This window comes from Myodes glareolus, chromosome 7 (assembly GCF_982192425.1).
Source record: "Myodes glareolus chromosome 7, mMyoGla1.1, whole genome shotgun sequence".
Lineage (NCBI taxonomy): Eukaryota > Metazoa > Chordata > Mammalia > Rodentia > Cricetidae > Myodes > Myodes glareolus.
The window spans coordinates 63356471-63381584 of NC_142032.1; the positions used below are offsets into that span (position 1 = coordinate 63356471).

General features: G+C 44.2%; 2 protein-coding genes and 2 long non-coding RNA genes across 4 annotated transcripts in view; 2 read left to right on the forward strand and 2 right to left on the reverse strand.

The window, feature by feature from the left end:
* Positions 1 to 268: 268 nt before the first annotated feature.
* Positions 269 to 7168, forward strand: Syce1 (synaptonemal complex central element protein 1). The gene is made up of 13 exons (XM_087908300.1): positions 269 to 412; positions 2401 to 2463; positions 3504 to 3563; positions 3896 to 3970; positions 4518 to 4565; positions 4787 to 4841; positions 4988 to 5077; positions 5270 to 5333; positions 6177 to 6243; positions 6320 to 6443; positions 6508 to 6618; positions 6754 to 6841; positions 7029 to 7168. The coding sequence occupies exons 1-13, from the start codon at positions 334 to 336 to the stop codon at positions 7092 to 7094; spliced, it is 990 nt and encodes a 329-aa protein (XP_087764426.1). The 5' UTR covers positions 269 to 333; the 3' UTR covers positions 7095 to 7168.
* Positions 5012 to 7190, reverse strand: LOC148121435 (uncharacterized). The gene is made up of 2 exons (XR_015738409.1): positions 7121 to 7190; positions 5012 to 5565 (listed from the first exon to the last, which is right to left on the reverse strand). It is a non-coding gene; the product is annotated as an uncharacterized LOC148121435 (long non-coding RNA).
* A 1803-nt stretch (positions 7191 to 8993) lies between these two features.
* On the reverse strand, positions 8994 to 19224 carry Cyp2e1 (cytochrome P450 family 2 subfamily E member 1). Its single transcript, XM_087908299.1, has 9 exons — positions 19011 to 19224; positions 18074 to 18233; positions 15404 to 15553; positions 14769 to 14929; positions 14286 to 14462; positions 13353 to 13494; positions 10724 to 10911; positions 10097 to 10238; positions 8994 to 9305 (listed from the first exon to the last, which is right to left on the reverse strand). The coding sequence occupies exons 1-9, from the start codon at positions 19185 to 19187 to the stop codon at positions 9121 to 9123; spliced, it is 1482 nt and encodes a 493-aa protein (XP_087764425.1). The 5' UTR covers positions 19188 to 19224; the 3' UTR covers positions 8994 to 9120.
* A 78-nt stretch (positions 19225 to 19302) lies between these two features.
* Positions 19303 to 25114, forward strand: part of LOC146893515 (uncharacterized) — a 103751-nt gene continuing 97939 nt past the window's right edge. Inside the window, exon 1 of the long non-coding RNA XR_015738408.1 lies at positions 19303 to 19453. This is a non-coding gene — a long non-coding RNA (uncharacterized LOC146893515). The remainder of the gene's footprint in view (positions 19454 to 25114) is intronic.

Here is a 25114-nt window from a genome sequence, read left to right on the forward strand (position 1 = left end):
ACAGTTCTGTCCGAGGGTAGAAAATTTCCATTCTAACGCTAATCAATTCTCTCCCTAACAACCATAATCTTAACCCATGTAGAGGAATAGGCCTTCATTCTTGTTCAGACACTTGCCTCCGAAACTGGCCAATCACTGACTCGGAGATTTTCACTTCAAATGGGATTAGAGCTTTGCCTTGGGGAAGGGCGGGGCGGTGGTCAAAAAGTTCCTTCTGCGCATGCGTAGCAACTGGCCACATGGTGGCCCAGAGCTAAACCAAACCCCGCACCGCGCAGGCGCAGTGGGAAACAGCGTCGAGGTGGCTTTGGCAGCTGAGGGAAGCGAAGCGGGATGGCCACCAGACCGCAGCCGTTGGGTGTGGAGCCCGAGGGATCAGCGGAGCCGCTCCACGGGCCTGAGGGGACTGGAGGTAGTGGCTGAAGGGCGCCTGGGTTGGCCGGGCGAGCTCCTGTTGAGGCCTGAGGAGATGGGCGGGCGGGCGCGAACCCGGGGCGGAGGCGCTGACGAGGCGACTGTCGCCTCAGAGCCAGCTCGCTGCCCCCCTGCGATGCCAGGCCTAGTGTGGGGTCTTCCTGTCACCTTCAGAGCAGGCTGGCCCCGGGGGCCCTGTGGCCCTACTCAAGCTGGAGTCTCCCAGTGCTTCCAGAACTTGACGCCATCCCGGCGCGCCTAACTTGGGTGTCCTGGTCGCCTCTGAGCAAAACTTCTGTTCTCCAAACTTCTGCAGAGCGATTTAGTGTCTATGTATTGGGGCGATAAAATATATTATTATTGAGATGAACTCAGCTTATACAAAAGCACAGAGCAAGGTGGGCTAACTCCGTGAGTCAACCCTCCTGCTTTTACGCTTATGACTTGTTCGTCACTTTCCCCCTCCCCCTTTCCCCAGTCCCCTGTTTCATGACAGAGCACTCCAGACAGCAGTGGCATCCATAAATACCCCATGTATATATCTAGAGACAAGTGCCCCAGAAAAATAACACTCTCACTACAGCTAAAGAATAGCGCCAGCAATTCCTTTATCTCAGCAAATATCTATTGATTTAAAAAATTTGCTAATTGTTTTAGCATTTTTTTACAATGCATTTATTTGGATCAAAATCTACTTTCAGACTAATTTTTTGAGATTAAACTGATGTGCCTCTTTTTAAATTTTTTTAAATTTATTTTGATGTGTCTCTTAAGACTCTATTATTCCTTAGGTGTCTTCCTTTCTACCCCCTTTCCCTTTGAGGTTAAAATAATTCTCTCCATAGTTTCCCAGACTGGATGGTCTCACATGCACGCTTAAGTGCTGTTTACTGTGGGTCTCTAGCCCTGAATTGTTTCTTAGAACTTGAACCTTGGTTAATAAATATTAGCATCGGTTTTACAAGAGTTCTTAATAGGTGGCATTTTTGTTTTTAAAATTAGGTGACTCATAATGTCTTCTTCCTTTATTGTGATCTAACGACAAAAGTAGTGATTTCCTACATCTAATTCACCAGAAAATTAAAAATAGGTGCATATATTGACTATAAACATTGCTGGGCAGTAGTGGCACACCTTTAATCCTAGTGCTTGGGAGGCAGAGGCAGGTGGATCTCTGAGTTCAAGTCTAGCCTGGTCTACAAAGCGAGTTCCAGGATAACCATGGTGGTTACATAGTGAAATCCTGTTTTTTAAGAAAAAAAAATAAAAGAGACAAACAAACAAAAAACTAAAAAATGACTACAAAATGTTACTTTGTGTGGAAACTTTATAATCACTATCAATTGTCTATAGAAAAGCTATGTGAATGTATACTTTAACCAGATCCCTTACTATAATACATTTTGCTTATAGTCAGTGTGCTTTTGCATAATACTTCTTAGAACTTCCTAACTGATAATGCTACCAGCCCATTGCAGTGATTTTTCAGTTATTAGCAACATCCTCTTGCCCCAGTGGTGACTAAATTCAGGGCCTTGAATATGCTAAGCAGGCACCCTTAGTCACACCCTTAGCCCTTTGCTCAAGGTGAACTTGACCTTGTGAAAAAGGCTGGGCTGGACTTGAACTGTTGATGTTCCTGCCACTCCCTCAAGATTACAGGTCTGTGCCATCACACCCAGTCTCATACATGAATCCGAACTTGACCCAGCTTTGACAACATCAGCAGCACAAGGGAACTAAATATAGTGCTGCCCTCACCGTGAGTTTTGTGAGAGAATATGCTGGGTGCTATTGCACCAGGTAGGAAAGGCTATCCGTGGAGGGGCCCAGCTCACATTTTTGTCCCATTTTGGGACAAGGATCAGTAACACTGTTCTGGTTAGAGATCTGTCCTCAGCTAATCTCAGTATCAGCCTAGGTCTTGGACCCGTCTCCTGGCTATTTATACCACCGAGTTTGAAATGCTTGGTTGTATCTCCACAGGGCAGCGTGTGACCACACAGAAAATTGAAGGCTTAATGGAAATGGTGAAGAAGTTGCAGAAAGGTCATGTGTCTCTTTTGCCTGTTAGACTTACCCTGAGGTTTGAAGTCAAGCAGATGTAGATTCAACTCCACCACAATTCAGAAAAACAAATTATTTTATTCATATTAACTTTCTTTAAGACTTAAATTTGGGGATGTGTATATTGAGATAGGTCAGCAGTTAGAGCACCAACTGCTTATGCAGAAGACTCTCATATGATGTCTCACAAGTTTTAGTAAGGCCAGTTCTAGGAGATCTGATGCCGTCTTTTGGTCTTTGCAGGCACCAGGTACACATGTGGTGCACATACATATATGCAAGCAAATATGCACAAAATAAAATAGATGCTTTTGAACTTAAATTTTAGTTTTTAAGAAACATTGTGTGTGTGCATGCATGCAATGGTTCATGCTCTCTCTCTCTCTCTCTCTCTCTCTCTCTCTCACACACACACACACACACACACACACACACAATGTCAAAGAATGTGTCAATATCAGAAGCTAGCTTAAGGGAGTCAGTTCTGTCTCCCTTCTGAGGGATCAAACTCAGGTTGTCAGACTTGGTGGTCTTTACCCACAGCACCATCTCACTGGTCCCTTAAATTTTAGTTTTTGAGCAAAAAATGGAGCCCCCAAATGACTCAAAATTATGGAGGCATGAGTGGATAAAAGGCAAAATGCTTTGCTGAAACCTTGTCCCAAGTCTCCCTTGATTGCACAACACTGTTATATCCAGAGGTTTTACCCATAACTCTTCTGTCTCATGTTTACCATATTCTTCCTATTTCTTCTCATTTCCTCCTCAGGACAGGCCTTTGCACTTTGCACCCTCCACTCTATCCAGAGAGCCCGAGGGCCTTCTTTTCTCAAACTGAGAAGCACCCTGAGCTTTGTTTCTCTCTACAGAAGTTACTACTGCCTTGACCCTCACACTCCAAGTCTGAGACTATAATGTAGCCCCTGAGCCTATGAGATGCTAGCAGATAGGCATGAAGGGAAGGCTGTAGGATCCTGGGCAATCACACTCTATCAACAATGAGCTTCCTTTTTGCCCTGCAGTGGGAAGTCTAGAGCCCCGGATTGAGGTCCTGATTAACCGCATTAATGAGGTTCAGCAAGGTGAGCCCAGTTTTGGCTGCTATCCAAGACCAGGTACATGTTTTTCCGAGCTAGGTCCAGTAAAATGTGGAAATACAGCGTCCTTGTTAAATATCTGTAGTTCTTTTATGAGAGCGTAAGTGAAGACCCCTTCTGTGTGTAATTGCCATAGCCTTCATTTATCTGTGAATGGCCTTGCTGTCCCCTGAGTCCAGAAAGAAGGGCCAGCATTTAGAAAGCCTTGTTTCTTGTTTTGTAAAATCTGGGCCCCTCTAGGTTTTCTTGGAGACAAATATGAAATGTCATCGTTTGAGGCTGTGCTTACCAAATGTTTGTTCTACTCTTTGGTAAAGCAAAAAGGAAAGCCAGTGAGGAGCTTGGAGAGGCCCAGACTGTTTGGGATACCCTGCAGAAGGACCTGGATTCATGTAAGTTAACTGAGAGTCACTGTAAGTTCCCAGAATATATTAGACTTCTCTCAGTGCAGTGTCACAGGCGCTTGATAGCCTCACCAGAGCCAGGATTCTTCTCTTCCTCCAAGGTCATATTCTTCTAGCATTCCCAGCTTCTAATAGAGTTCTGGAAATGCCTTTGAGGATATTTCTGCCCCAAGTCCTTTGCCGAGATGATCCTCCAAGGATTACCACAGATCACACAAGTTCTTGCCTCACAGCACTGGCTCTGAATTACTAGAGAAGTCTTTTAGTCATCTTGTCTCACCTGGTCACATGGCCCCTTTTGATGGATGTGGTTCTCCCCAGTCCTAATGGATGTCACACATTGTCCTCACAGACATCTCTTGTGAATGTTAGGGCCCATTGTGTTTACAGGAGTGTGAGTACCATAGGGGTGGGAACTGACCTCAAAGAAACTGCATCTGTCTTAGGGTCACAGATATACCTTGCCTCTCATATGACTGTCCTTGATATTTCTTTGTTTGGTCCCTAATGTCTGAACCTTCATCATGTTTTCTAGTACTTGAAGAGAAAGCACGTCTGAAGGATATCTTGAACAAAAAGCAAGGTATTCCCATAGTCCCCACTCTAGGCTTTTTGATGCCTTTTCTAAGCCTACTCTTTCTAGTAGCTAGAACCTTAAGACCTCTGACCTTCCTATGGCTGTTACCAGATCCAGAAAATGTCAAAGTCCAATCGGGTGTCCATAGACTTCACATGACCTGTTTTGTTCCATCTGGCAAACCTAATGCCTCAGCAAGCACTCAGAGGGCCCTGTTGTCCTTACAGAGACCCTGAGGGTTCTCCGGCTGCAGTGCCAGGAGAAGGAGAGCGAGACGCAAAGGTGAGAAGCCATGCCTGCAGTGGGCTCCTGAGTGCTCTGTTACCTCCCACACCGCCCACTGACTAGAGAGGAACAGGATAGAAGTCCTCGGCCTGCCCTGTGGGGAGTCATTCAAACACATGACTGAGTGTCGGTTCCCTTCCCAGGAAGCACAGCATGCTACACGAGTGTAAAGAGAGAATTTCTTTCCTGAACTCTCAGATCGACAAGGAGAAGGACAAACTAAGACAACTGAGGTGAGCTGAGAGGATGAGGCTTGGGCTGGAGATGTGCTCTAGGTACAGGAATGCCCTGGATGATCAAGGGGGCAAATGTATTCCCTGTGGGATAGTGGTAATAACCAAAGTCCCTAAGTGCTATACAGGCTTAGGCCTCGGCCAAGCTCTGTGGTAGTTTATGGCCTTTGTGGCTCTGTGTTTGGCTCCTAGGTTGGAATTTGAAGAACAGCTGGAGGCTTTGATGAGTCAGCACAAGGACCTCTTGGAATTTCATGTGAGTCATACAGAGCTATGCCACCTACACACTTGGTTCCTGTGCAAACTTTGGTCCTGCTCTGTCACCATACATCCAGTCCCTGGTGACCACTCTTGAGGAGCTTGGTGTCCTGTCCTCACTGCTTGTCTTTCACAATCACCAACATTACTGTGTCCATTCCGTGTTCTGGGAGTGCCGGGATTACACCAATGGAGTCTTCCATTGACAGTGTCCATGGATGCGTTTGAGACTGTCCCACAGGAGAGACACCAGGGAACAAACAATAACATTCACCTGTGAGTTCCCAGACTCAGGAGAGACATCAGGGAATAGTCAACATTCACTCCAGGAGTTCCCAGACACGGGAGAGACAGCAGGGAACAATCAACATTCACCTGGGGTTCCCAGATACAGGAGAGACAGCAGAGAACAGTCAGCATTCACCTGGGAGTTCCCAGACACAGGAGAGACAGCAGGGAACAGTCAGCATTCACCTGGGAGTTCCCAGACCCCAGCAGGGACATGGGTTAATGTCAGAAGAGAAGGTCAGTGAGGAGGCCGCGGAGGAGAGGAGAGAAGAAACACTAGTATCTCACTCTCCAGAGAGTGGCTGAGGATTGTAGGCTTGCAGATTTTAGAGTTTCAAATACTTTGCCTTGAACCTGTTTCCAGGGTTAGAAGGTCCAAAGAGGGAATGACAGAGTCAATGCCACCAAGGTTATGCCATGGTTCACGTGCATTGAGGGGCAGGGAACTAGGAAATGAAATTTAGGAAGGAAATGACTAGATCTGTACAGGCTTCACTGAAGCACGAGGAAGCTGGGAGATCTAGATGGGTCTTCTTTTTGTGTCACCCCCCAGAAGCCTGAACATCTGGCAAATGAGATATGTGCTTTGGACAGCAGCAAGGAGCAGCTGCTCAAGGAAGGTGAGACCTGGGTAGAAGGGCAGTCCTCAACTGCTCCAGCCTACCCTCACCAGCTCATTACTCTTTCTCTCTGCAGAGAAACTGATGGAGGTAAAGCTGGAGGATGTGAAACATCGGCTGTATGCCCTGTGTGGGCCTGAGGGGCCTTCCACCCTCACCGAGGGGCTCTTCCTCCGAAGCCATGAGGCAGCTACAGCATTGTAAGATGCGGGGTGGGGCAGGAAGAGGAAATACCCAGCACTGAATCTTCCCCCCAACTTCCAGGCAGCTATTCAAGGAGGAGAACAAGAAAGCTGAGGAGCTCCTAGAGGCTGCAGCTCAGCACCACCAGCAGCTGCAGCAGAGGTGCCTACAGCTGCAACAGAAACGACAGAGGTAGGCGTGGAGCTCCTGTGTCCTCATTCCTCTCACGAAGATGAATGACACCTGCTTCCCTTGTTCTACAATGTGCCTTTTCATTCTTCCCCAGTTTGCCTGCATCCCTTCTCTTTGTTCACTCTTCCTTAACAGGCTGAAAGAAGAACTGGAAAAGCATGGGCTACAGATCCTTGCTCAAGTTCAGAGTATGCAAGATGAAGGAGACAATTCACAGAGGATGGTACATTCTAGAGCAAAGGGAAAGGAGGATAGTGGCATTCCCAGAGTATAGACTGTAGGAAAGAGTACTCATACTGCAGGAGGCATAGCTAAGACAAAGGTGTAAATCCATGGTAGCTTGTGCACAGAAAGGTGGAAGGGGGAATGGCATGAGCAGGGAAATATTCCTGGACCTTTACCTCCCACAGGCCAGTCCCAAGCCCCTAGGAGTCCATGAGGAGAAAGACCAAGAGTGCTCACCATGCAGGACCTGATATTCTTCTTGACATGGAAGACTTACCAGGTCACCATATGGGGCCCTTTGAAATAAAGGCTGTTTTGTATAGTTTGCTTCATCTGAGTATGTCCTGGGTGGGAGAATGGGTGTTAGGACCAAGCCCCTCAACTCTTTGAACCTGGAGATACAATTAATTATTGGCTAGCTTAGGGTCTATACTGTAAGCCATTAGTTAATGCTTTCCCCATCTCTTGCTCACTCTTCTGCCCCTGGGCAGAAGGATACTGATGTGGACCTTCTCACAGGATCTGAATCTATCTGTAGTTTAATTCCTTCATATAGGCCCACATAGCATTGACTTAGAAATAAAAGGAAGATACATCGCCATCTCTTACTTAATTTTAGAACCCACCTCATTCTTTAAGCAGAGCCAGTGTAATTTGAGTCTGTATGTAGTTTGTATTGTTCATGAACAACACAGTGTTACAGGAACATCCCAAATTAAAAATGGTCATTTGTTTGCTGAGGGCATAAGTGGGCAGATCCTCCCTATTCATCCTTGGTTCTCCTGGGTCCTGGTTTGGTTGCCATTTGTTTTGTTTTTCTGGTAATATGCAAATTAAATGTATATTCACCCTGAATAGATATGGAGACAACAAAGAAAGATTTGTCTAATCCAGCCTAGTGAATAAATGAGTTAGTAAGGTGATTTACAAGAGCATGGATAATTCAGAGAAAGCTATACCTCTTAATGAGAAGTCCTGCCCCAAGTCAGTTTTTTTTCCCTCTTATGGATTGTAACATTTGGGAATGAGAGATATTGAATGGAATCCCAGAAAAGAATCTTGTAAGGGTCTCCCGAGGGCCTTGTGACTTTTCCCTTCTGTGCAGAAGTGAATGCTAACAGCTCTATTCTCATAGAGCTCACTATCTTCTGTGTAGCTTGTTTCATTGCCGTGATTCAGGGACAAGGTTCCTATAGGTTGCTACAGTCTTTGTATTTTCAAGATGGGCATGAACTTGCCAACCCTGGAAGAAATATGTATACTACAGAGCAATAGAAAATCCCTTAAGGTAAGACCAATTCTCCCAAAGAACTGTACTCCTGTTTTGTTTGTTTGGTTTGAGACAGAGTCTTTCTGTGTAGTCCTTGTAAAGTCCCTGGTTTAGAATTTGCTATGTAGACTAGGCTGACCTCAGATTCACAGAGATCTGCCTGCCTTTGCTTCCTGAGTGCTGGGGTTAAAGATGTGTGCTGCCTTGCTTGGTTTGTACTTGAGAATTTAATGCTATTCCCTTGAAAAGACAACCAGAATTGAGCCATTCTCCAAGCTTCACCACTAAGTGAATATAGTTAGTGGCTCTGCTGATCAGGTGTCAACCTCAGGCAGAGGCCAGATGATGCTACAATTAGTTAATGGCCCTTAGAGCTACACACACCCTATCTTTTCCCTGTCACTTCAGAATTTCCCTAATAGCAATCCTTAAGTTGAAACGTCTCTGCCCCAAAGCACATTTTATAATTGCACTTTTCTTTCCATTTTTTTCTGGAAGCAGTCTTGCCTTTGTGGAGTCATGGCGATTCAAGTACCTTCAGTGGGGCCACTGTTGTGTCTGTTAGCTTTGGATTTCAGTAGTGCACCCAAATAGTTGAGTTGGAAAGAGGGACCTGTCTAAAGTATCTATATTATAATCCCAAGAACCTATGAATATGTTACTTTATATGGTAAGAGAACTTTGAATATACGGTTAAATTTGGGGTTTTGTGATGGGTAGATAACCAGGATCATTCTACATATCCAAACAAATACTCAAGAGAAGTCAGGGACAGACAGATTGGAAGATCTTACACTGTTGGCTATGGAATAGTATTCACCCACTGGGGAACTTTTACATAGCCAAGGGGACAAGGTTCTCACTAAGTCCACAACTAATATACAATTCATCAAGATTTTATTTATTTTTTCCATTTTATGATAGGAACTCTCTATATAGTTACATTTTAAGGGATAATAATGGGCATCTCTGTTGACTTTTCACTTGAGACAGGCAGTTACCAGGTCTCATGAGCGGGGAATGACACAAAGTTTATATTCAGGTGGGACATTGCCAAAGCCAACTGTGACAGGATTGAGGTCGATGTCCTTTGGGTCAACCAAAGACTTCAGATTAAAGTGCTGCAGAATAGCAGACAAGAGCAGAAACAATTCCATGCGAGCCAGGCCTTCTCCAACACACACACGTTTTCCTAGAAGTAACAACAGTGCTGGTGAGGTACGGAGGGATCCTTGTAGAGCTTACACTACTAACATTGAGGTCTTGGAAGTGTGGCAGAAGGCTTCAGGGAAACCACCTGAAAGAATTTCCTGATGCTGCCATTGGTCCCTGAACATCAGTGGTCATATGTCAGAGAACAAGAGTGTCATTGATGTCGACTTGGGCCAGCTTTTGACACCACTCATTCAGAACTCTGCTGCATAAGCATGTGGTATTATAGGGAAGTGGACCCAAAGCTTCTCTGTCATAACTACAGGAAGGTAGAACAGGGAAGCCTATGCAAACATAGGTGGTTAAAGTTATCAAACTGACTGCGACTCTCCCTTTACTGGAACCCTTGGTGAGGCTCTGAGATGGGACCACCTGGAAGGTCCAGATGCTTGCTAAAAAGAGTCCAGGCAGCTAAAGAACAAACTTTAGCAGTTTTTGTGGAAACTTATGAAGAATTAGGTAATATAGTTTTGAGAGATTTTTATAGCATCTGGTTAAAGTAGAGACAGCTTAACAATTTAACAGTCTAACTAGAAAATGTCCACTCTGTGATAAAATAATCAACCCGGTCCTCATTTCCAGGACTTCTGGTGAAATATGACATCTGACTTCTCTGAACAGAGAGAAACATACTTGTGTTATGTGTTACAAGGGCATGGGAGGTAGGGATGGCAGTCGTCATCTAGGATAGGTGAAGAGAACATGGGAAGTAGGCATAGGATTGGAGAAGACAATTTTCCAGGGATGGTTTGACCCTAGAACTCTGCTTACCTGCAGAAAATGGCTTGAAATAGTCACTGTACTTGAACTTCCCATTTTCATTCAGAAAATGCTCAGGATTAAACTTCTCTGGATCTGGAAATTCTTGGCTGTCGTATAGAAGGGAGTCCAGAGTTGGAATCACAACTGTACCCTGGAAGAAGTAGAAGTTCCTATTAGGCAAGTTAAGAAAACATAGGCTTTCATCTGGAAGACCCTTGTGAAGAGGGCTTTTGGAATGTTAATTATGTAGGACAGCATATTTTTATTTGAAGTGTTCTCTATTTAAGGATTACATAGAAAAGAACTAGGGATCAGATATAAGTGAAGAGGAAGGCCATAGCGTGCGTCCCAGGTTGGGTTAGTGATGCCATGGGATCTGTGTTATAATGTTCTACAAGTCCTATGGATCAGTAGAAAGAGACATTTTTCCACGATTCCCTTCATTTTTTGGTTCACAGGGTTATTGAGGTGACTGTGGGTGAAGTGTTCTGCAGGGTAAGAATACTGACTTGATTCCTACATTGCAGCCACTGGTAAAGGTGGTAAAGGTGTCCTTGAGTTCCAGTCCTGAAGGGCAACTTAGGTGATAAACTAACAGGACAATGCCCATGAAGGGCTCTCTGGTTCATGCCTCACCTTGGGAATGACATATCCTCGGAACTTGGTATCTTGGGTTGCTTCATGGGGCAGGTTGGAGGGGACAAGATTGATGAATCTCTGAATCTCATGCACCACAGCATCCATGTAGGGCATATCCAGTCTGTCTTTGAAAGCGGGGACACGACTTGGCCCAATAACCCTGTCAATTTCTTCATGAAGTTTTTCTGTCAAGACATAAGTGAGATCAATTTAAAGGTTTAATTAAGAATTGATGTTCACCTACTATCCACCAATATATAGAATTACTTCCATCCACTTATCTGCCAATGTAACCCACCCACCTTTCCACCCACCTACACCCACCCTCTACACTCTCACTCACCTACTCATCCATCTATCCAGCTGTTCCCTGATCCCTTCATCCACCCACACAGCTATCTAATTACCTTCTATTCATCTGCCAAGCCACCCATTGTATACTTATGGAGACCTTAACCTGAATTTATAATCCTCAGGTACTTTGAATTGTTAAATCATTTCCTCTCATATGTCATTGAAAGCTAAGATCTGTGAGATTCTTCACAATTGACACGAAGTTTGAGCTTCCATTGTTATAGCTGGTGATAGTTTTCCCCAATTCTCTTCATATGAGGAGTATAGATAACAAAAGGATCTTGAACATTTCTTCTTGACGAGAAATTTTTTCATTATCACCCTAGGCTAGCTTACTATTGTTAGAAATAAGAAGAGGGTGACAGACTAGAATATAGATCTTGAAATCTGAAAGTCCCTGTGATTACAAAAGAGGTAACAGCAGTCTTTGCCAAGTTCCTTAGTCTTTCTGTGTTTGGAATTCACTATGGTCTCTATAATGTGTAGTGATATGTAACTAAAGGCTGTATTTAAGTGAAATGTATAGTAAAGCCTTTGTGTCTGACTGTAAGAGAAGCATTTCAGCAAAGTCATTGCTATGTTTGGGTTAATCAGTAGAGATTAAGAAATTGTTTTGAGACTATTTAAACCTTGAAGAATTGTTTCTCTGGAGAGTCTGCACTTGGTGCTCCCTGAGAGCTTGCAGCTACACCAACCTTGGTCCCATGACACTCCTGGCAGACCTAGACTTCTTACTTTTGCTTCTGGCTTGCCAAAATGAGAAGGGACTGAGATTTGTGTGGGTTGTTTACTCTCATGGACAGCAAGAACAAGATTACTTTGGTAGCTGGAACCTTTCCCAACCCCAATTAACCTTGTGGTTGTTTCCTTAAAGTAATTGGCATGAGCTAGTCATGTGTCAGTCTTTTCCAAGAAGGCTGTACCTCTCTGCCCCTTGGGACAATGAAGGCTTATTATCTTGGTGAGCTTCTCTCTCTACTGCAGCATCTATGACCCAACATCAGACAATAACAATATGTGGAGTGAAAAAAGCAAGGGGCATTAAGTTGTATATGGTATGGTATAATATTAAGGCATGTATAAAAATAATGAGTTATGTTGTATTGATATTTAGTTTATATTAAATGTCCAAGTCACATGGGAATGCTACATAGTGGTCCTGAAATTTCATCATGTCTGGGGAGTGAGACAGGGAAGAGTGAGTTGGTTGGGCTCTGGCTAGCCATATAATGTTTGATTTGTTAAGAGCTCCAAAGTAAACAAAACAAAATGTCAGTAGATGTTCAATTTGGTAGCAGATGTATGGGTGCCTGCCATTTGCTTTCTCTTTGTCTATACTTGAAATTTATTAAATTAATAATTGAAAACATTTTTAGTTCATGTTTCCCTGTAGTCAACATTCTAGGTACTGTAATTTGAATATCTCCCTCCTTAGACTTTAATCATCTTCAGTTTTCATTTTTCTGTGAGATGTCAGCATTGCTTACAGAAAGGCCAGAACTCAAATCTTGTAGTACCAGGAAACAGCCATCTCTACCTCATGATGGCCGACAGATACACAGCCATGTTCTTGGGAAGCATTGCTTTGTCATTAGTAGCTGCCCAGATCTACACCCATCTCAGAGAATGGCAGGGTTTCATGACTTTGAGTACCTTCATCTTAGATTGTAACCCCCTCTCAATTCCTCTCCTAAAGGTAATTCCCATCGATTTACATGTAGGGGTCATCACACTGCCTCTATCTGGCAAATGTACATATGACCTGCATACTGGGTTAAGGCTCCTGTACCTGCTTCAGGCACAGACTTACTCCTGTCTTGAAGAGAAAGTGAAGCGTATTTGGGGCTGCCTTGATTGCTTCTCTCTCAATCTCTACTTCAGAGTCCTCAGGGGTAAGATGCTCTGGGATGACTCCAACCTAGCCACTAGGCCTTTCTCAGCCTATTACTCAAAAAGTCTTTCTTAGGGGAAATGGGAACATTATTTTCTTCTTTGTAAATAAGTTATTTACAGTGCAGAGCACAGACTCATTCCCCTCTCCATTTCATCACTGGGTCATAGGCATCCCAGTGGAGTGTGTAGGGGAACAGCCAGCTTAGGTTACTAGGCCCTGGCAATAAGGTCTGTGCCCTTAAAGAAGTTCTTTCAGTGATCTTGGAGCACTGAGAAGGTCAGTAAGCAGCCACTGAACAGCAGCTGTAGCCTGGCTTGCACAAGGTGATCTATTAGGCTTAGCTGTTCCACATGGGAGTTCAGCTTCTCATTTATGTACCTTCAATCTCTGGGTATTTCATGAGAATCAGGAGCCCATATCTCAGGGTTGTGCTGGTGGTCTCTGTCCCTGCAAAGAACAGGTCGGCCAAAGTCACAGAAATATTTTCCATTGTGTACATGGGTTCTTTGCTGTGTTTTTCCTGTGAAGTTGGAGACAGGGACATGGTGAGATAGATCTCTTCAGGTGTAAGAACGTGATGCCTATTGCTCTTCAGCAGGGAGGGACAAGGTTATGTCAGACTCTACTTGAAGTACCAGAAAACAGCCATCTCTACCTCATGATGGCCGAAGCCAATGCTTCCAGGAAACAGGCTAAGCACAAGGAAGGCTTTCTTACCCAAACTACAGGGCCGCAGCCTTCTCATTAGAGCCAGAGTTGTCTAATAATGATGACAGTCTCCTAAGCTGCAGGAGCTAGTCTCTGCTTCTTTTTAGGCTCAGGGCTGAGCTTTTGGACCAGAGACTGGGGGAGGTTGAGCTAATCATAAGGGATTCTAAAATGGAAATGATCTAGAGGAAATCAGTGTAGGATTTTACATGTTTTAAAGCCATTACAAAAAGAAAGTAAGGGGTAGCAGTCTAAGTGGTCCTAGAGGCTGCAGGAATATGAAACTGGAGAGGCCTAGAATCCTAAAAGCCAAGCAAACTTGGATAATAAATACTGAAAGGGGTACTGAAGTTTCCTCAGACAAGACTAGATTCTCCAAAGGGTTGCAGTTCATCTTGGCCTGCAGGGAGCTGAACAGAGGGACCCTTCCCTCCAAAAATGACTGGAGAAGAGCATAGTGATCATGCTGAAGCCAAGCATGTTTATGAAAAACCATGAATATCAAAATGCAACCATGGTGCTCAGTCTGAACACCAACAAGTCCATTATAATGTAAGAACTGTGCATTCTGCCCCACCCCAGCAAGCCCATCTCGTCCAGTACCTTTTCCATCTCTTTAAGCAAACAGTCAGTCACATCCCGGGGACAGTTGGAGTCCAGTGACAGAAGGTGTTCCTTGGCTTTTTCAAGTGCGTACTGTTTTATTTCAGATATATTTTTCATTAATTTTCTATGACTTCCAGGTAGGTATCGCAGATAATCCGCAAAGTTATTGTAAAGCTAAGGAGAAGAAAACTATGTAACTGATAGGAACTTCCAAACAATGAATTTATGTTGCCTTTACCATACAATTTAGAACATTGGGTCCAACTGTCTTTTGGGGGTAGTGCAGCTTAGGAATGTGTACATGTGAGAAGACACAGGTACTGAAGTGAGAAGTGTACTGAGCCGACCTAGTCAGATGCCTTCTTGCAAGATCCTGCTCTTTGCTTTTCTAGGCCTATCTCTCCCACACAACCTGAATTTTTCTTCTTCTAATGTAAACAATGCAACCAAAGGTTCATGGAAGAGGAGGAGCATTGTCACCTGGATCCAGGGAGTACTCAGCAGGTAGAAGTTTTCATTGAACAAACTCATGAGCCTCAGAGCCTTCTTGTCATTGTAATCGAAACGTTTGTTGAAGAGGATGTCCGCAATGACATTGAAGGGTGCACAGCCAATCAGGAAGGTGGGGTCGAAAGGCTGGCCTGAAAAACAGGTAGAGTGTAAGCATCTCACTGTGGCCTTCCCTAGCCAACTCGGTCTTCATGAGTTCTCACTGAGGACATAAAGAATTATTTTGTTTTCCTTTGATTTTGATTTCTCGAGACAGAGTTTCTCTGTAGCTTTGGAACCTATCCTGGAACTTGCTCTGTATACCAGGCTGGCCTTGAACACACAGAGATCCACCTACCTCTGCCTTCCAAAGTGCTGGGATTAAAGGTGTGAGCCACTACCATCTGACATAGTGAATTTTTGGGTCTCCCAGTGTCTTTACTTTTTAATGCTATGTAGAGTACAACAACCACAGCTGGCAGTCAGCCTTTCTCTTCTGGGAAGAACTGAAACTCAAATTGAAAGGTAGTGCCCAGGGACCAACACTTTAGCTACCAACTGCCTCTAGGTTGTTCAGTGTCCTTGGGAGCCTAGTCGTGATCCTTTTCGACTGCTGAGATACGAACCCTTGGTCTTCTTGAGCTCCTCCACCAGGAAGCGTGACTCTCTCTGGATGCGGACCTCATTGCCCTGTTTCCCCATCCCATAGTCACGGAGAATGCTTAGGGAAAACCGCCGGACGTCCTTCCAAGTGGGTCCGTTATTGAAAATAATCCCTAAGACAAAGGGACCAATAGGAGTTACTCCAAATAGTCAATTCATGGAGAAGCAGGGAGGAGGGGGAAATGGTCTTGGGTCCTGGGTAGGATGTTCAGGTGCAGAAGAAGCACAAGAGAAGGGACCAGAAGGCTGTGTTTTCTAGTTGTTTCTTCTTAGTACCAGTTTATTTCTTTGGTTTCATATTTTGCTCTGAACCTTTACCATGCTAAATAAATTATAGGCAGCCACTCCAAAAGAGGATCTCTCCTCTTTTCTGCCTCTTGATAGAATTCTTAGCATCATTTCTGAACTCATGGATTTTAACCTTCACATTGCAAGCACTTCAATTCACAGCTTTCTGGTTTCAGAGAAACATTCTTTACTAAAATCTAAAGGTCACAGGACTTCCCATTTTGGGAGAAATTAAGCTAGAAAGACTGAGTACTATCCCTCCTCAGTGAAATGTTGTGGAGCCCTTTCCCTTTGAAGTATTCTTTGTCCTCCTAGAACACAACCCAGTGACCCCATGAAGACACTGGGAATCAGCAATCTGAAACTATTTTTTTCTTCCATCTCTAGCTCAGTTAATTCTGTGAGCCTTTTCAATCCTCAAATCTGAATTTAAGTCATCTTGACTGATAGCTTGCTTGTTAATTGTCTCTTGGAGCCAGTTCAAAGTATCCAGGGCCTGCTCCACCCAGTCCCACCCAGTTTTGCCTAGTAAAGCCCTTCAGGTCTCTCTACACTCCAGGAGTTCTTTCTTGTTCTTTACCCCCTTCTTTTCTTACTTTTCCACAATCGTTTCTTCAGTAAATAATGTTTTGCTATCTACTGTGTATATGACACCTTCTAGGCTCTGAGCATTCTGAGACAAACGATAGTGAGTAATATCCACATGGGGTGCAGTGCTTGCTTGCATTTCATAATCTCTCCTATATTAACTGCCTAATCACATGTGAGATGCCTAGTGAAACACCCTGCAGAACATGTGAAAGTTCTCAGGAGACATATGCTTACTGTGGTCTAAAGAACTTTTTAGAACAAAAGATGGCCAGCCTGAGAGAGGACAGGGAAGTATGTGGTATGAGTAAGAGCTGTGGGTCAGACTTGACTTCAGTTTTATCCTGAAGGTTAAGGAGTGTCCTGATGCCTGAGAGAATGGCAAAGCTGCTAGCCTACTACTGCAGTAAGGGGGCCTTTCACTAGGCTGAGTGTCCAGGAGAGACCATGTTTTCTCAACATTTACTCAAATGATGTGTGTAGTTATTTTGGTACATTGCCATACACTCATATAATAAACACTGGAGACTCAAAGTCATCCCTTACCTAAGGCCCAACTGATTTTACAAGCCCTTCTGGTCTGTGTGGCATGCATAAAAATAGGATTTTGGAGCCTCTAGATAAAAGCAGAAAATGCCTCTTAAATCTATCCTGTGGAGATGCAGAACCTAATTCTACTGTTCCATTTTCTGAGCTTGACTGGAGGACAGGTAAGGGTTATGCTCTTTCCAGCAGGTCCTTGTCACTTTGCTTGATACCTTTTTGTAACTCCTATGACAAGGGTTGAGATAGTTACTTCTGTTTGTACAGAAAGCCCCAGTACTGACTAAGGAACATCAAATGCTACTGCTCGAGGCAAGATAGTTTTGGACCACAGACTGGGAAATCAAGGTGGACACAGAGGATAAGACATCAGGCCTAGCATTGATGTAAAATCTCACACAAAAGGAAAAAGCTTTGTAGAAATTTATCACCAGAACCAACTCAGGCAGAATTATGGGACACTTTTCTCTTGTTTGCTTTGGGATACCTGCTTACAAAGAGGAAGCCAAAAGGTCAGATAAGGTGGAGGCTGGGCAAGCAGATGGCACTAGTGAGCTGGGAGGCATTCCTAGTTCTAGGTGCCCACACTCAGTAGAAGGTGGAGTTGTGTTAATGGTTAGTCAACTTGCATTCCAGACTTCCCTGCTGCAGGAGGGAACAGGTGAGATAGACTCAGGACAGCACAGCTCTCTCTGTCTTTCTCTCTGTCTCTGTCTCTCTGCAGATTACCAACTACAATAGAGGAAAGCAAAGGCAAAGGCCTAAAGTCTGGTCCATCCCTACAAACAGAATGCCAGGCAGGTTAATTACCTCATGCTCAGTGAAAGCACTTGGGTGTATGGAACCATCTACACTTCAGTTGAGGTTGAGGCTGTGTGTAAAGAATCACAAGAAATGCAGAAAAATACAAGGCACCAAAGATGGATGGATCATCTCGGGGAGAGTTCCTAGGTTCAGAAACAGCCTATCTGCCTTTCTCTGTGCTATGGTGAGGGTGTGGGCCTAGAGAGCCTCTCATGGGGTTCACAGTACCTACTCAGTACAACTCTCAAAGCAGGTTCCATGCAAGTACAAGCCATCATCTGAGTCTTTGCCTTTCTGTCTTCATTCTATTACTGTCACTACAGTTTGTTAATATTGGGGAGATTAAATGGTATGTACATCATTCTCCCTGTTAGTGTGCCCCCCTCCAATGACCCAGAAAGCCAACTTACCCTTGTTCCTATACTCCTGGAACACAGGAATGTCCCCTCGGCCAGAGAACTCATTTTTGTGGTTCAGTAGCACCTCCTTGACAGCCTTGTAGCCATGCAGGACCACGACGCGTCTTGAGCCCATATGTAGTGTGAATACTGGCCCGAAGCGCTTTGCCAGCTACAGGGACCAATGCACAAAGTGGAGCACGGGGTAGAAGGGAGTCAGCCTGCTCTACACTGCCCTCATCTCCTGTTATTGTTCCTGCTATTCACGGAGAGTTAAAGGACTTTGGGGAAAGGTCATATTTGTCCAGTCTGTTGTGGAGAGACTCTCTTCACCTAAAGTTGCTGTGTTTGCAGGGGCCCTTTCCTCTGTCCAGACACAATTATCTTCTCTGTGGTTGTTTAATAAGTGACAATGTTAATCACCCTATTGTTTGTTCCCAAAATGAAGGTTCTACATGCCAGGATACTACCAGCTAACTTGGAGTCAATGATCCTGAAACCTATAGCTACCCTGTCATTAGCAAAGACAACCTGGAACACAGACATCAAGCATCAATTTCATGCCTAGAAGCATTTTGGTGTTGGCTAGCCCATGAAGTGTTCACAGAATTAGCAAAAGGCAGATGTTGTTATTCTGGTGACTCACAGTTGGCTCAATATTTCCATTTCCCTTTCAGTCTGTTCTTAGACACAGGCTGATGCCAACTGGAGTACACCTGTTGTTGTATCACAGTTGGCACATGATGATACCAGCTGCATGGGGCATCTGGTCATGCATGGCACTACTCACTGTGAGTGTTACATGTCCAAGATGGACTGGTCTGTAAAACAGATGTAATGCAAATATCATGATAATCTGTCATTGGATAGCAACTGACAATGAGGTTGATCTATATGCACAATATCTAATCTCTAACTTGTTTCCTTGATGCAGCAATATTTCTCTTACCTTGTTGAAGGACTTGGGGATATCCTTCAAATCCACCTGAAGAACATTTCCAAAGAAAGGAAGTGGGAAGGGTCCTGGGGGTAGGTTCCAACTGCTATAGATCTGTTTCCAGACAGATATCATCAGGAGGGTGACCACCCACACCAGCAAGGCAACTGTGATGCCAAGAACAGCCATGGTGCTTCTGGGCTCCCGTGTAAACTTGTGGGAATTTCCTGAGGAAAAACAATTTTTATAACGTGTCATTGAGAAGGAGGGTGACTCATCAGCCAATAAAACAATCTTCTTCCTTGGCATAAAGCACTGGTTTATTATTAGCTGCACTTGGCTATCATTTCAAAGGCTGAACCTTGTAGCTGTTGCCTCGTAGAAGTTGCATGATCTGACATGGGTGAGGCTTGGCTCTGGCAATACTCTGGTTGCTGGCACCTACTACAGTGCTGGTAAGTACATGGAGGAACACCTCACCAACCCATAGGCCAGTCCTGGGGGTGGGAGGCTGTCCTCCCCCTCAACACTGATCAGCATAGTGGGCATGCATTCAGATCATGTTTGCACGTGTTTGTTTGCTGGGGAAAGGCTTTTGCAAGGCAGTTCCAACCATGTACTGCCCACTCTGGGTCAATGCCAGCACCAGGCTACAAACACATAACTGCTGTTACGGTGCTGCAGCACTCTTGGTCCACCATCTGGAAATTGAGGGCAGAACAGGAAATCTCTACTTCCAAATTCCATTTCACACTGTCAAATCAACTAGAAAATTCAGTGGAAATGAAAAACAGCAGCAAATAAAATTAGCCAGTTTGAAATATTTTTCTGACTATACGTATATACTAATATTTGCAGTGCTGAGGCCCAAATCCAGGGTCTTGCACATGTGAGATAAGTGTGCCACTGACTTAGATGCACTGCCAAGCCTCCAAAATTCCCCCTCATTTGTGCATAAGTAAATGAAAAATATTCTTTAAAACAGTTTGTTGAATTCTGAAAAAAAATCAGGGTCTTTTTAATTGGGTTGTTTCATCAATGGGTTAAATTTGACAGAATTGTGTTTGTAAATTATCTTGTGTCTCGTATGCAGATGTGCATGCAAGGGTACTGCTCCACACTTCTCTGCTGTCAATACGTGTGGCTTACCGATTGCTTCTTTTCCAGAGTCCCACATTTTCTTTTCTGTTATGTTTTCTAGGGGTTTTGTGAACCTTTGTGCATTTTAAAAATGAAGAGATCATCTTTTCACTTTGTCTTCTGTTAATACAGAAAAGATCTTAGTTCCTGCATTATAATTTTATATTTTTCTTTAAGCTGTGCATCTTTGGATGCATTAGAAAACATGACAGTAGATCTAAGTCACAGATTTTGAGTTATTTTAAGCCTCATGGTTCTTTCATCTATGTAAGATGACACTGTTCCATTACTTTCATGGGGGAGTGGGATTTCAGGGTGAGAAAAACCTGGTGCCAGGGAAACTCCCAGGAATCCACAAGGATGACCCCAGCTAAGATTCCTGGTAATAGTGGAGAGGGTGCCTGAACTGGTCATCTTCTGTAATCAGATTGTTCACTACCCTAACTGTCATCAGCAAGCCTTCATCCAGTGATGGAAACAGATGCAGAGATCTACAGCCAAGCACTGGGCTGAGTTCCAGGAACCCTGTTGAAGAGAGGGAGGAAGGATTGTATGAGCCAGGAGGGGCCAAGGACATCACAAGAGAACCCACAGAAACGACTAACCTTGGCTCATAGATGCTCACAGACTCTGGACTGACAGCTAGGAAGCCTGCATGGGACTGATCTAGGCCCTCTACATATGTGTGACAGTTATGTAGCTTTGTCTCTGGAACTCCTAGCAGTGGAATCAGGGCTCATCCCTAACCATTGAACTGGCTTTTGGGAACCTATTCCTCATAGGGAGGAGTCTAGTCTTGCCTCAACTTTTTATGCCATGCCTTGTTGACATCCATGGGAGGGCTATCCCTTTCTAAATAGAAACAGAGGAGGAGTGGATGGGGGCAAAGGAGAGGTAGGGGAAGGGAACATGAAGAGAGGAGGGAGGGGAAACTGCAGTTGGGTTGTATAATAAATGAAAAAATTAATTGAAAAATGACACTGTACACCACACACAAATGTTGTCTGAATAAGCTATTAGTAGTGTAGACTGTTTTGTTCTTCCAACTGCAGTTGTCATTTTACTCTTTGCTCACTAACTCTCCTAGCCTACCACAAACTGGTGTCAACTTTTTTAAAAAAATTATTTATTTATTATGCATACATAATTCTGTCTGTGTATATGCCTGAAAGCCAGAAGGGGCACCAGACCTCATTACAGATGGTTGTGGTTGCTGGGACTTGAACTCAGGACCTTTGGAAGAGCAGGCAGTGCTCTTAACCACTGAGCAATCTCTCCAGCCCCTCACCTTTTTTTTTAAAAAAAATCTCTCATATGATATATCTATACTGAAGTTTCCCTTCCCTTCATTCCTCCTAGTTCCCTCCACCTCCTCTTCCTTCAGAGCCACTGCTCCTCAATTTCCCTTCAGAAAAGATCAGGCCTCTTAGGGATATACACTAAGACCAGGCACAGCCTCTCATATCAAGACTGGGAAAGGTGACCCAGTTGGAGGAAAGGGGTCCTAAGAGCAGGCAAAGGAGTCAGAGACACCCCCAACTCCCACTGTTAGGCATCCCACAAAAATACCAAGCTAACAATCAACATATATGCAGAGGCCCTAGTATAGACTCATGTAGGTTCTGTGATTCCTGCTTCAGTTTCTGTGAGCCACTATGACCCCTGGTTAGTTGATTCTGTAGACTGTGTTTTGAGAATCCATCTTATACCTGTCAGAATGGCTAAAATCAACAACATGAGTGACAGCTTATGGTGGCAAGGATATGGAGCAAGTGGAACACTCCTCCATTGCTTGTGGGGATGCTAACTTGTACATCCACTATGAAAATCATTATGGTGGTTCCTCAGAAAACTGAGAATCAATTTGCCTCAAGACCTAGATATAACACTCTTGGGCATATGCCCAAAGGACACACCATTCTACCACAAACACACTTGATTAACTATGTTCATTTCAGCTTTATTTATAACAGCCAGAAACAGGAAACAACCCAGATGTTCCTCAAGAGAAAAATGAATAAAGAAAATGTGATACATTTACACAATGGAGTATTATCTAGCTGTTAAAAACAATGACATGGGCAGGACTCCACTGGCAGGGACAAACTCCAGTCCCCGACATCTGGACAACTTGACTACCATCTGGGCCCAGATCCAGCACTTTGAGTTGGTCAATACCAACATCTACTTCATCTTTGAGTTGCTGGACTGTGTGAAAGAACCAGTTCTGCAGAACCAGAGCCACAGGATCACCATGACTCTAGGCAACAGCAGGATATCATTTCAGCAATGGTCCAGTGCTGATGGCGTGGCAGAACCCAGAAACCTTGAACCAGACCAATGACTTATTGCAGTGACTATTTGTATGTAAAGCTGTTTGGGCAAAAATATATATACATATATACTGTCTGACACACAGCACTTTCCAAAGTCACTATGATGAATGAACATGTGATGGAGAGGTGGGAAAGATAGAGGAACAAAGTGGTCCATGAGGGGTGGAGAGAAGAAGAACTAGAGAGGTGACAGTGGTGACAGGTGTGAGAGAAGGATGATGCTGATGGAAGAACATGCAGTTGCCCAGTATGGTGGTCAGGGTGGTGTGTAGCAGCCTGGAGCTTTTCAAGACTCTGTTCCTGAACTCCCCAACTGCACAATTGCCCTGGCTCTGAGCAATGACAGGATGCCCAATACAAAGGATGCTTCTTTTTTGGACTGAACCTCCTCAAAAGACCTCCATGGTCTGTACATCCCCTAGAGACCATGTTGCCCAATCTATGTTGCTGGCCCAGGCTGTGATAAAGCCTGTGATCCATGTAGATGTCCATGATCTGTGCCACCACCTGAAGCCACATTAATGTTCTGAAGATGGATTTTTCTTTGGGCTACAAGCTCACAAAAAGCAGCACAGAGACTTATTATTAATTATAAAAGCTCGGCCTTAGCTTAGGCGCATTTCCAACTGGCTCTTATAACTTAAATTAACCCACATTTAAAAATCTATAATCTTCCACGTGCTTGTTACCGCATCTCCAATATGCCCATACTGGTTATTTGGTGTCTGGCGGGCAACTCTGCCTTTTTTCTTCCCAGACTCTCTCTGTCCAGAAGTCCTACCTATGCCTTTTACTAACTATCGGCTGTTAGCTTTTATTAAACCAATTAAAGTGACACACCTTCACACAGTGTAAAAGAATATTCCATAGCAATTTCCATGATCAGTGCTGCTGCCAAAGACCATGTTTGGGTCTATGGTCCTACTGCAGCTGGGGGCTGTGTTGATGCCTATGGCCTATATTACCACCCAAGGCCATGCAGATGTCCATGGTCTTTGCTATTACCAGAAACCATATTGATGTCTATGGTCTGCATTACCACCTAAGGTCATGTGGATGTTTGTGGGCTGTGCTGCCACATGGGGCCATGTTGATATCTCTGGTCTGTCTATGGTTTGTACTGCTGTCCGACATCTTGTTGACGCTCATGGGCTGGGTTGCTGCTGGTATCTGTATTGGTATCCTTGGTAGATGTTACCCTGGAGACCATGTTGATGTTTTTGGTCTTTGCTATCCCTGAAGGCTATAATGGTGTCTGTTGCTCATGCTTTGCCAGAGGGACATGTTGATGGCCGTGGTCTATACTTCCACCATAGTGAAATGGAGGTCTTTGGAACATGCTGATGCTGGAGAGCATGTGGATGTTTGAGGTCTGTGCTGTTTCCAGAAACCATGTGGAAGCCTGTGATCACTGTAAAGGGCAGGGAAGCTACTTTTGTAGTGGTATTGATGACTGCAGATGCACAGCTGAGAAAAAGGGACATAGAAAGCTTCTGTGGTAACCCCTACTCACCCAGTCCTCCCAAAAGTAACAACCTAAAAAGGAAGGCATCAAAGAGAACTCTCAAAAATTGTGATAAGGATGCTGGAGTGTAGCTCTCTACAACCGATAACTTCGGTGAGGGTGCAGACCGAGAAGGACTCAGATTTTTTAAAGGGGTTGACTGCTGAGAGTTTGATCATGCATGCTCCAGTGATTATATGGACAACACAAATTGAACTTTTTTTTTGGAGGGGGGATGTTACAAGGATGGGGAAGTGGACATGGAAAGACTGGAAATGAGCGTGACGAGAGGTACATGATATGAAATTCTCAATAATCAGTAAAATATTATGTTTGGATAAAACAATGACATCATGAAAATTTCCAGCAAATGGATGGAACTAGAAAAAAAAATCATACTGCGTGAGGTAACCCAGACCTAGAATGACAAGCATGATCAGTGCCTAGCCAATGGTCAACAGAGAGGCTTCTTCTGGCAGCTGATGGGAGCAGATGAAGAAACCCACAGCTCAACAGTAGGCAAAAATCCAAACAGGAGATCTCCATAGGGTTCCTCCCTTTGGAGCTTGGGGAACCCCTCAGAAGAGGGGGAGTAAGACTTGTTAGAGATAGATGTGCCAAGGACAGGTGTCATCTTTAGCAGGGACTTCAGGACCAGTTCTTCATATGATGAGATTTAGGGGTGTGACTTGTAGATGAGTGGGTCATTGTGTCCCCTCCTCTCAATTCTCCTGTTTTTCGGGTGCCATAACCGTGTTCCAAGGGTATAAAATAGGCTGTTTTCACTATTAGCACCCGTTCTCCTGTCTTGGGCCTGAATTGGCCCTTTTGATTGGTGTTGGAGGGGCATAGTCCTCTCTACTCAGTCTGAGTCAATCCTGGGATCTGGAGAACTGAGTGGGAAGATGAGGGTATAGGGGGTAAAGAAACCTCTGGAACCTGTGACTGAGAATGCCTGTGCCTGGGCAACTCACCTGAACACACACATTCTGAAAGGCAGAATGTGCCCAGTCAACGTTAGGTAATAAGTACAAATGTTCAAGTCTTTTGAAAATAATGGCATTCATGTGTATTTGATTGTTTGAAGTGATGGCTTTCATTTTCTTTGCATATTGCTCAATTGGCTGGCCCTGAAG

Excerpts from the sequence above, each read along its gene's own strand:
- Cyp2e1 (XM_087908299.1), bottom strand. The coding sequence starts at position 19,187 with ATGGCTGTTCTTGGCATCACAGTTGCCTTGCTGGTGTGGGTGGTCACC. Across the intron at positions 14,930-15,403 it reads GGAGCTCAAGAAGACCAAGG|GCCAGCCTTTCGACCCCACC; the intron begins GTTCGTATCTCA and ends CCTGTTTTTCAG. Across the intron at positions 14,463-14,768 it reads TGAGTACTCCCTGGATCCAG|CTTTACAATAACTTTGCGGA; the intron begins GTGACAATGCTC and ends TCTTCTCCTTAG.
- Syce1 (XM_087908300.1), top strand. The coding sequence starts at position 334 with ATGGCCACCAGACCGCAGCCGTTGGGTGTGGAGCCCGAGGGATCAGCG. Across the intron at positions 3,564-3,895 it reads CATTAATGAGGTTCAGCAAG|CAAAAAGGAAAGCCAGTGAG; the intron begins GTGAGCCCAGTT and ends TCTTTGGTAAAG. Across the intron at positions 6,619-6,753 it reads CTGCAACAGAAACGACAGAG|GCTGAAAGAAGAACTGGAAA; the intron begins GTAGGCGTGGAG and ends CTTCCTTAACAG.